We start from the raw sequence: 11,488 nt of genomic DNA on the forward strand, positions 1-11,488 counted from the left end.
GGATACATAGCGTTGTGCACGGGATACATTAGGTTTGATACATTCCACATAGCGGGATACATAGCGTTGTGCACGTGATACATTAGGTTTGATACATTCCACATAGCGGGATACATAGCATTGTGCACGGGATACATAGCATTGTGCACGGGATACATGTGGGATACATAGCGTTGTGCACGGGATACATAGCGTTTGATACATTTCACATAGCGGGATACATAGCGTTGTGCATGGGATACATGCGGGATACATAGGTAATAAGGGATTTTTGAAATTTTTGAAATAAGTAGGGATAAATGGATATTAAAGTAAAGGAGTGTAGTTAAGTAATTTGTTCTAAAATATATGACAAAGGTAGATCTATTGATCGGTCATGTCATATAGGCTCGAATTGGACATCTAATTGCTTCGAATAGGATAGTTCAGGGCACAAAGCATCCCGCTAACGCAAGTTTGGGGGAAGAATGCACCACAAAATATGTGATGTAGACAGTCTAGTCTAGTCTACCTAATACAAGCATTAATAGTTGTTTTCATAGCTTGAATCCGTAACTTATATATAGATCACGAAAAATTGTTATTCTTTTAATGACTTTCGCATCAAGTGTGGTCAAATACTTAAATATGTTGGAAAACTGTTGATAATGCCAAAATAAGAACTGGTAGGTCAAGGGATTCATGAGGTTTAACAACTACAAGAAATGGTAGGTCAGTTAGTTCAAGGCCTAAGACAGGTTCTTAAAACTGCCTCTTTACAAGTTTCAATTGGCTCCCAAATGTACAGACCACTTCTGATCCTGGCTCGAATTTCTCGAGCCAACTCGATAATTGATGTTCTACTAAATGCCTCTTTTCATGCTCAGGAAGAAAAGGTCTTGTGTAAAGGACTGGTTGCTATATAGTCACAACAATTAGCGGATTTTTAGAAACTTTTGTATCACTCCAAATTATCACTATGATTGTTAATTATACCTCAAACAATAGCTATTTTTGAAAATTTTCCGAAAAAAAAAAGAGAGGGAGGGGGCAGAAGGATAACCTGGTGGTGTCCTAACTTTTTCAGCTGCAGTTGATGCCATGAAAACACTCTTTTCCGGAGATCGAATCAATGAAATAGCTGATGTAGCAGGGGAAGCAAGTTTATAACAAAGAGTCTTGATACCCCCAATTTCCAATGCTATTTCAGTAACCCAATGAGCAAAATCAAAGAAAACGAAATGGGGTTTTAGGTTTTGAAGAAAAGATTTGATTTCATCATACAATTCATCCATAGCTGTTGCTAGTAAACTTTCCAAAGATCTAGGCACATCAGCTGTAGTTTCAGCTCCATATGGAAGGCCATGGACATGAGGGATTTTGAGTGTGTGGAAAGTGATGAGATTAGGGTAAAGATTGAGATTTTGAAGTTTGATTTGTGCATTTTTGGGTAATAAGAATGAGATTTTGTGACCCTTTTTAGCAAGTTCATTAGAAAGGTTGAGAAATGGGATTATATGGCCTAATGCAAGCCATGGGAACATCACTATTTGGAGTTTTGAGTCTATGGACTCTGCCATTTTTTTGGGCCTCATTTTGTTTGGTTAGTGATGACTAGTTATAAACTCTCTATTCGGCACGGATACGATAATATTTTTTTTTTTGGCAAGGAAAATCTGTAGCCGCTACCTCCTCTTCTATGCAATAGCTCGCAAATCACATAGGAGAGATAACCCGCACTAGGTAAGCCTGGTGTGACGAGACCCAGAAGACAAACCCCTTGCTTTCGCTGGCAAGGGATTTCAAACTTGAAACCGCCAACATTGAAGTCCCAAGCCCAAACCATTGGGTCACCTCGAAGGATGATGCGTTAATATTTTTCTAAAGAGCTTGAGTAATATATATGTAAGTTGAAGACTTTTATGCTTGTTTAATAAGAAAATGATCCACTCAAATTATCTTGCGGAGTAATAAAAAATTTTAAAATATATTGTTTATATAAAAGAACAGACAAACTCTACACACTTAGCTTAATGTAAAAAAGATTATCTATACAATGTCCATATATTTGTGACATTCATTCATGTATTGAGTTGTTAAATGAGTCATGTTAAGAAAATTTGAACTTATACGAATTGACTCACATCACATGCAAAGATGAAAGATGAAATCACAATTTGAAGTTTACACGTTTTGAATTTGCTTTTAAAATTCATAACTCATTTTAATTATTGAATTTGTAATTAACATTTATACATGTTTAGTGTATTTTCTAATTTCTAATATAAATTACAAGAAATAAGCAAAAACTTTTGAGTTGGGCTGAATTCTTTTTGTTAATGTAGCTCTGCTCTGTGCACAAGATGCCCCAATAAAGTCCAAACTAAAGACTTAAGCCAACATGAATGACATGAACCAAATAAATCAAAATATAGAGAAACTCTTTGTGGTGGTTCTTGCCTAAGTATAACTATTGCCTCCACATAAATGCAATTAGGCAAAGGCTATAATGAAACTTGATAATTCGGTGCACAAAGCATTCCGTTAATGTGAGTTTAAGGAAAGACTGCACCACAAGAAGTGTGATATAGACAATCTAGTACCTCATGCATGTATTAATAACTACTTTCACAATTTAATTTTTTTAATGACAAGGAAAACCCACAACCGCTATCATTTGGGTGCGCACAGAGTAAACCCCTCGTTCCTATGCAATAGCTCACAAACCACATAGGAGAAGTAACCCGCACCCGTACGACGAGCAACCCAGAAGGCAAACTCCTTGCTTTCGCTGACAAGGAGTTTCGAACTTGAGACTTCCAATATGAAAGTCTCAAATCCAGCCACCCCGAAATTTAAATTTGTAACCTATATATAAAGCATACTAAACCTATATGAGGTGAACTATACGAATCACGTGAGGTGAACTTATTATAAATCACAATTTAAATCTGTATCCTATAAAAATTAGGATAAATTTTAGGAATCACATAATTTTAATATAAAATTACAATTTATCCCTCTTTAGTTTGTAATTACATTAATCACAAACTGGATATATAATATGTAACTCGGAAACATTATAACATACCCTGGATACATAATATGTAGCTCGGATATATTAAAAACTAGCTCGGATACATTATAAAATAAATCGGATTCATTAAATATTGGCTTGAATACATTAATATGTAGTTCGAATACATTAAAGAAATAAGGGATTTTAGAGATTTTTAGAAATAGAAGGGATATTGAAAATAAGGGAAACATAAGATGTATATTCAAAAAAAAATCCTAAAAATAAAAATTATCAACTTGAAATTTAAGTATATAAAAAATTTCGTTCACTCGAAATTTTATGTGTATCACATAAATTATTAAAAAATGGAGTAACATATATACTGGGCCGGTTCTAAGTTGTATCGAGCGATCATTTTGAGATATTCCTCCGTCTTTTGGAGTGATTTCATTAGGGTTCTTCTTCGTTTAACATCGGTGAGTTCTCTCCTATGAATCCTCTTGTTTTCGTTTTTATAGTTTGATTTGAATTCTCTTTTTGTGTTTGGTGTTGCTTGCCTCTTCCTCAGTTTGGAAATTGATGTGCGATTCAGCGTGTTATATGCATATGTTCCTCCTAATTGAGATTCGTTCACCTGGAATGTGTGAATTGGGTTTGGTTTTTGGTGCTTTCTGGTTTCTCCTGTAGCTGATTCAGTATAGTAAGGTTTAGTGGTTTACTGTCTGAAAAAAATTAAAACTTTTGTGGTGAGAATTGGTGGTGGGTGTAGCTGTTGTATGTGCTGCTGCAGCGGCGGTTTTCTTAGTGTGCTCAAAGATGAAGAAGAAGAACTAAAACTTGAAACTATGATATCTGTAGATTGCTTGTTTCTTAAAGAAAAATGTAATCTTTAGCATTGTGTAGTTGAAATAATATTCACTGACAAACAAGGTACCTCTTCGTTTTTAATCGGAATCTCAAGTTCGAGCCTTGAGTATGAGGTGGCCCATTTTCCTGAGTAAAGTAATGACTTTATTGATGGGTATGTTAGCATGTGAAGAGCTATCGCCCGTTAGCTGTTTGTGAAAATGCTAAAACGAACCAGACTCTTTCTATATACTACTACATCTTTGTGATTGTTTACTATAACGCTGGTGTTGTTTTGTTATTTTGTGTTTGTTCTTGTATATGGTCATAGGAGAGAAAAGTTCTCAAACATGTTTGTGTGCATGTTTGGATATACTGTCCGTGTGTTTTGGAATGAAAAACGATAATTGACTAAGCAGTAAAATTTCTCTGGCCATCTATGCTCTAAGTAGCTTTATATGGATTTGCATAATATTGATGCCATGCAAGCTAAACCTAGTATTTAAGTGGTGAAGGGTAAAAGGTGTGCCTGTTATGCCGAGTTCCAAAGGTTTATGGTAGGTCCCAAGGGTTGGCATTAGACAGATTTTGCTGTGAGGGTTCATGTATTCGACCTTAACTTGTTTGGGACAGAGGCATAGTTGTTAGTTGTTATTGGTATTGTATCAACACTCAAGTTGCTCCTCTAGCCACTGCCAGCCTAGTGCCTACCCAACCTAAACCATTGAGAACGACCATCTCCAAACAAAAGTAACAGCATCCAGAAGATGAAGATGAATTGCTTGGTTTTATTTCATTTTTGGTGTAAACAGGAGTATATGGAAGAATCTAGAATCAGTAATGAATGCTTTAGGCACCTTGTAATTTTTGTTATTTAGGATTGAAGATCTTCCTGATACTCTCCTTTTATTTGTAATTAGTAAACCTGTAACAAGTTGTGGCTACCTTCTCAAAAAAAAAAAAAAAACTGAAGATTCTTTATATGTGTGAACTTTGTTTTTTTTTTTGATAACCGAGAAATCCGTCTGTGACCCGCCCTTTGGACCAATCACAGCCTTCTAAACTCGGTGGATAATGGGCCTGCCCCTCTACCCTTCTCCACTTAAATACCGGGCTTCACTTTGCATGGTGTGGGGCTTGAACTTGCAACCTAAGCCACAAATCCTCCACCTTCTGCCACTTGAGCTAGGCCTTGGGGGCTGTAAGTGTGAACTTATCTGTGATAATTGTTAGTTTTTCAGCCATTTAGCTCTTATATATTTGGAAAACTAAAACTTCATTCTCTTTTCAGTTGTCTCTACCAAATAAGCTAATGGGTGACAAGAAGAAGGCTGGCGCTCTATTCGTGAGGCTTGTTTCAACTGCTGGAACTGGATTTTTCTATGTGAAGAAGAAGACCAAAGCACTTATAACAAATCAGACGAAGCTTGAATTTAGAAAGTTTGATCCTCGTGTGAATTGTCATGTTCTGTTCAAGGAAGAAAAAATGAAGTGATGCAAACGCCAAACTTGGGCCAAATCTTCTTTTTACTGTTAGCTTTCATTTCTGCCGCAGCCAGTAGTGAAATTAGACAATAGGACCTTTGGCTCACTTGTTCTACAACAACAAAGTTTGTTTATTTTTATTTATGCAATTCTCTGAATTCGTTCGTGATCATGTTGAATGAAACATAGTTTTTGATCATACGATTTCAAAGGAAAGATTCATGTCGAATGAAACATAGTTGTTGATCATACGATTTCAAAGAAAAGATTTGATTTGATAATACGATTCATCCATAGCTGTTGCTAGTAGACAATAAACACAGNTATACAATGCCTTTGATTAAATACATAGGCAGACGGTTACAAAGGCTCTTGTGACTAAAGCTGATCAAACATAAGACATCATCTTGGACGTTTAGCGCCAAGGGGAAAGGATACTCGTTGAGGAGTACCTTGAGGTACGTCTGTCTTTTCATGAGAAAGACTTGGATTTTTGCTTGGAGCTGGGTTGGGATCAGCGCTTTCTTCGTCCTCCTCTGTTTCTTCTGGTTGGCTAGTTTGCTTCTTTGCAATAGCTAGCTGATAGTTAGGGTTGATCAATGTATCTTGTTGAGGAGGGAGTGGTACTCCAGACCCAGCAATTGATTTCGGCAACGGAATCTTGTTTCTGTTCCTAGCCAACTCCAGTAGGACCTGATAAACAAGAAAATATTATAATTTCTGAAATGCAGAAAAGTAAAAAATTGAGCAGGGAAGACAAGTGAGATTGCTCAAGTAGATAGAGCACTTCCTTTCCAACCAAAAGATCAAGAGTTCAAGTCACAAAAAGCAGTTTCCGAAAGGACTCCTAGGCAATTGTTTTCTTTTTTTTGGGGTGGGTGAGGGGGTTTCACTCTGCCATATCCGAAAGAGAAAACATACATACATACAATGGGAAGTACTAACTGGATTTAGTTGGAGCTAGATGGTCAGCTGAACTCCATGAACAACCAAGTGCATGCTAGTTGACGATTAAATCAAATTTTCAATTCATCAAGGTGTCACATGTTAGATGAAGCTAGCTCTGTGTAATGGATCCATATTTACTGAAGAAGCTACATAAGATTTTTAGTACTGCAGTAAAAGATAAAACAGAAAAGGGAAGTTCCAGACTGCTAAAACTTTAGCCAAGGAAATAAAGATACAAGTTCTTCAAGGCCCTGCTATCTGTGGTTGCTTTCCTTTTATAGCCCAAGTCATGTGTAGTCAACCAAGCTCCCACTCATCATAATCTGCTAATCTTTTACTGGGTTGTAAGCCCTAGTACTGCATCTTAATTTATATGCAGGCCCAAGTAGATCTTCATGCTCTCCAGGCCCAACCCTTGAGTAGAGTTCATAACAATACTCGTGCCCTCAATAAGAACCTTGTCCTCAAGGTTCAAGACAGGGAATTCATACTCATGAATTTTCTCAGCTTCATTGTGCATGGTGAATACATCACCAGAATCGAATTCATGCCAAGGAAGTCTCAAGGCACAATCTGCAACCATAGGAACATAATACACTACTGAACCTTCACTAATATAATTCATTGTTTGTAATTCTAATGGACTTTTTCTCAATGGGTCCCCACGCTAACATGATGAGTGCCTGGATCATTCTGGCAATATCAAAACTTGCACCAGTAATNTTGGTCTTCACAGCGAATGCTTTTTGCTGGTTGGTTTCATTCTCAAAAAGAAAGCTCAGATCGAATCAGTATTGTTAAGTTGTCATTGCTTATTTGGTAGTGTCTATCCAACCTTCTATTGGTGATTATTCTAGGAAATCCTATGCAGATTTTTTGAACTTGGTAACTTTATTCTAGAAAATTCTATGCAGATATTTTTAACTTGGAGACTTTATTCTAGAAAATTCTATGCAAATTAAAAGTGTTTATTTTACTTTTTAACCAATCCTGTAATACTTTGAATGGTAAAAATGGTTAGCCAGCTAACATCAGAAAGTTGATCCAGAACAGCAAACTGTTAAGAACTCCAATTGCCAGAACTCATTCACAGCCTAAAATATTTCCTGTAGAACCTTCAGCATCTTCTGCTCTGCACAAGGCTGAAAATTTCTACACCACTACCCCAACATTCAGCCACCAATACCTCCTGTTCAACTTTTCAAAGTCACGGTAATAAACCGCATATGATAGCACCAGACTATGACCTATTTTTTTTTTTTTTTTTAAATAGGTAACTTTCCAAACTATGACCTATTAGTTTGATACCTTTTCACTGTTTTCAGTAATAACTTAAAATATAGGCAAAAGTACTCATTACCTCCTTGAACTTGAAGCTTTTTATACGGTGTACACCTAAACTAAATTTTGTTTTAATTACCCCCGAACTTGTTTATTCCTCCGTCGCGTACACCTTTTTCATCCACCTGCTCCTATTGTAACTACACGTGCGCGACAGCTGGCAAAAGTGGTGATGTGATTTCCACCTCGATAAATAATAGCCACCTAGATAAATTAATATTGCAAAAAATAAATTTCTTAAATTTAAAATTCATTGTTTAAAAGTTATTTTTGAATAAGAGCTGATTTCGCGGAACTCCTTCTGGATTTGGGTTTTTCTAGACGTGAAGTTGGTGGATTAAATTTCAAATTTGTCTGAAATTCTTATCAAGTAAGTGTTAATCTTTGTTTCCTTTACTTTTCATTTACATTTTGCCCTATTTTTCGTTTAAAATATGCCAAATATTAAAATTCATCATTTAAAAGTTATTTTTGAATAAGGGCTGATTTCGCGGAACTCCTTGAATTTCAAATTTGTCGGAAATTCTTACTAAGTAAGTGTTAATCTTTGTTTCCTTTACTTTTCATTTACATTTTGCCCTAATTTTCATTTAAAATATGCCAAATATTAAAGAAAAATGGAGATTTTACGTCTTTTTTACCGTTGTAGCTTTGTGATGTGGCAAAAAATCACTTCCTCACGCACCTAGTAGAGTGTGTTGTCAATTTCTACGTCAGGTGGACAAAGAAGGTGTACGCGACGGAGGAATAAACAAGTTCGGGGGTAATTAAAACGGAATTTAGTTTAGGTGTACACCATATAAAAAGCTTCAAGTTCAGGGGGGTAATGAGTACTTTTGCCTAAAATTTATAATTATGCCGAATGAGAACCAAAGTTCTGAAACACGTTACAAGAGAACAACATAAGACTCCAAGACAAATTTTAGTTACATCATATAATATTTTGATTCAGAGAGTCTCCATGTTACTTATCTTTCTTAGACAAGAGAGGGATAAAGGTTATCAGTTTCACCATACACCTAAAAGGTCTCTAAGAAAGATATGAGTTCGTTTTTGGAAGAATGAAATACCAGCACAACAATGAAGGATTTAATAAGACTTGGTACCTCACGCGGCGGGGGTTGTGAGAAGCTGAAATTAACTTTTGACTGAATGGCAAGCTTGATGTCATCAGAGTCAATGGAAACCTTCCCTGCATGCTCTGAGTAGACTTGAGCATCCGTCAGTACATCAACAACATAGCGATACCACAGTTCCAAAAATTGATGCACAACTCGAGGCTCGTAGTCATCAACACCCATTGATTTTAGCAACGTTTTGACAATCTTTGCATCCCTTGGCAAGTCCTCTTCTCCACCTTCAGCCATTTCTTTCAAGGTTCAACCTAAAAAGAAACATTAACCATCAACATCATTTCATACACATCAGTAGTGTCAATATAGAGTTGCAGAAACCAGATAGAGATGGAGATGTGATGCACTACAAGTTGTAATCAGTAAAAATTCTGAAAAGCATCAGAGTGAAATTTTAAGTAGAAAGACATTCGTCAAACAGCTATTCTCCATATACGCAAAAGAGCAATCCGGAAAATATTTAGAGGTACAAAGTAAGAACACTATGAAAAGGAAAAAATAAAAATAAACTAAAAAGATAAAACAATACCCAAATTCCATCTATCTAATTGAATCCTGTTGAGGTCAAACAAACACTCAAACACAGCTTAATAAGTACATTAAATGGAATTAATTAGATCCCTTTCTCCACTTCAAGAGGGGTGATAATGGAACCATAATAGTTTTGAAATTTATGAGATGGAGGAACACAACATTGGACACCCTTAAATTTCAGATATAAAACCATTGTGGGAGAGCTAGGGAATGAAAAGCAGAGACAAGTATTACTATTATTTTCTAGTTTCAAAAAAGGAAGCAGTGACAAGAATTATAACACACATTCCTCACAAACTATCATACATTTCCCTTGGTAATAACACAGGAAAGGAGCAATCTTTTCACCTTCTTCAGCTTCTTATTACTAACTAATTTTAAGACCATCTATAAGCTTTCACTTCACAAAAAAAATAGAAAATAAAACACCACAAGAAAGGTAACTGGGACAAGAAAAAAAACACCAAGAGTCCATGTCAGCACGCAAACGAATAAAGGTGCTACTTTAAGTCGACGAATTTCAACTCCACCAATCAATTATTAGAATGACATATTAAAAATACTAAATAAAGTTATGACTTCCACCCCATATTTAGAGACCGAATAGCACATCATGACAGGTAACAAGAGTCCATATAAGCAAGCAAACGAATAAAACTGCTACTTTAAGTCAAACCAATTTCAACTCCACCAATTCGATTATTAGATTGACATAGTAAAAACACTTCACAAAAATAACTTTCACCCATTACTTATAGAGGCCAAATAGTACATCATCACAGGGTTATTTTGAGCCATTTTATCACATCAGAAGAAATTAACAATGTTAATGAAGCTATAGAACTCAAAAAACAGCAAAGTACATCCAATTACCATAAAAATGGATGGTTTTGAACCTTAATTTAACCCTGCTTCAAGTTCAAAAAGTTTTGACCTTGAAGGTTTGTCCATGAAGCAAGTGCGGGTCAAAATTTCAAGACCATCAACCTCCATACAAGGCCGGCTCAACCCTAAAACCACTAAAGCAGTGGCTTCAGGCCTCAAAATTACAAATCCCCCAAATTCAGTACGAAAAAAGGAAGCTCAAATACGAAAACATACCGAAGATGCACCACAATTCGAGCAAGAGGCAAGATTAAACGAAGAACCAAAAGCACTGAGCAGACAAAAGATGAAGGAGATACATACATAAAATTTGATGAAGGCTGAGAAGCACCCTATTAAGCAATAATAGCATACTTGGAAGAACCAAAATACCCTAAGTAGAATATTAAAAAAAAATTATGTATTTATTGTTACTATTGATTAATTTATTTTTTTAATAGTTTGTTGGTAATCATTTATTAAATATTTTTTATCATCTTTTGAACAACCTTTTCAATAATCGATTGTTATAAGAAGAAAAAAAAGTAAATTTTATTAGGTTTTAAGAACATTTCAACATAAATTTAATGATTTGACATGTCACATATCTCAAGAATTATAAATATATAATGAATGATTAAAAATATATTGATATCTAATCAATTTTATCTTTTACATAATTTATCATAATATATGTTTGCTGATATAATTGTCTTGTTAAAATTGAGTGATTTTTTTATGTAGTGATGAAGCATCACTTTTTCTATTTTTTTGTACATGAAAAATATAGATTTTGATAATTTTATGGTTAGAATAACTCCTTGTTAAAAAAAAAGATGTGAAAGTTTTCGATAATCCATATTAGTTATAAATAAGTTAAGACCGTTAAAAAATATACACCACAACAACATAAATAACTTTTTTTTAGAGACAATCTACTTGTCTGAGGTCAAACGTTCACCACTTTACGTTATTGTTACTTTGTTACTCTAACAAAATTTATAGAAGGAGAAAAATAGATTTGAAACAACAACAAAATAATATTGTTGACCCTTTTAGAAATTCATTCTTCATTAAACTGTGGCTCTGAAGGCCCTTCTAAATACTTCATCAATGCAAATTTACAACTTTTTCAGAAATATGTACGTATAATTGTTGCATTATGAAAGTACAAGTAAATCAAAATGTTGGATTCTAGACTCATGTTAAAGAAATATTCTCGAACATGAAAAATTTAAAAATGAGTTTAACCTACATAACTCAAACGCTCAACAATGACTTGGGAAATGAAGGACAACAAATCTATGTTAATAGACATATCTTTTGTAGCTTAAAATAT

At 35.0% G+C, this 11,488-nt stretch overlaps 2 protein-coding genes and 1 pseudogene across 3 annotated transcripts; 1 reads left to right on the forward strand and 2 right to left on the reverse strand.

Moving 5' to 3' along the window:
* Positions 1-621: 621 nt before the first annotated feature.
* LOC125856198 (anthocyanidin 3-O-glucoside 2'''-O-xylosyltransferase-like) lies at positions 622-1,578 on the reverse strand (annotated as a pseudogene).
* A 1,832-nt stretch (positions 1,579-3,410) lies between these two features.
* LOC125854511 (uncharacterized) lies at positions 3,411-5,530 on the forward strand. Its single transcript, XM_049534089.1, has 2 exons — positions 3,411-3,474; positions 5,136-5,530. The coding sequence occupies exon 2, from the start codon at positions 5,157-5,159 to the stop codon at positions 5,337-5,339; it is 183 nt and encodes a 60-aa protein (XP_049390046.1). The 5' UTR covers positions 3,411-3,474; positions 5,136-5,156; the 3' UTR covers positions 5,340-5,530.
* Positions 5,531-5,641: 111 nt separating this feature from the next.
* LOC125854510 (transcription initiation factor TFIID subunit 9-like) lies at positions 5,642-10,566 on the reverse strand. Of its 2 annotated transcripts, none has more exons than XM_049534087.1 (3): positions 10,387-10,528; positions 8,725-9,002; positions 5,642-6,022 (listed from the first exon to the last, which is right to left on the reverse strand). In XM_049534087.1, exons 2-3 carry the CDS (start codon positions 8,983-8,985, stop codon positions 5,732-5,734), a joined length of 552 nt encoding a protein of 183 aa, XP_049390044.1. In that variant the 5' UTR covers positions 8,986-9,002; positions 10,387-10,528; the 3' UTR covers positions 5,642-5,731. The 2 variants fall into 2 exon arrangements, with proteins under 2 accessions (XP_049390044.1, XP_049390045.1); XM_049534088.1 differs by having other exon boundaries at positions 5,655-6,022; positions 10,474-10,566.
* Positions 10,567-11,488: the final 922 nt, after the last annotated feature.

The sequence above is a fragment of the Solanum stenotomum genome, chromosome 2, assembly GCF_019186545.1.
Source record: "Solanum stenotomum isolate F172 chromosome 2, ASM1918654v1, whole genome shotgun sequence".
NCBI lineage: Eukaryota > Viridiplantae > Streptophyta > Magnoliopsida > Solanales > Solanaceae > Solanum > Solanum stenotomum.

Bases quoted from the DNA above. Each gene is read 5' to 3' on its own strand.
- LOC125854511 (XM_049534089.1), top strand. From the start codon at position 5,157: ATGGGTGACAAGAAGAAGGCTGGCGCTCTATTCGTGAGGCTTGTTTCA.
- LOC125854510 (XM_049534087.1), bottom strand. From the start codon at position 8,985: ATGGCTGAAGGTGGAGAAGAGGACTTGCCAAGGGATGCAAAGATTGTC. The intron at 6,023-8,724 runs GTACCAAGTCTT...CTTGTTTATCAG, and splicing joins CACAACCCCCGCCGCGTGAG to GTCCTACTGGAGTTGGCTAG.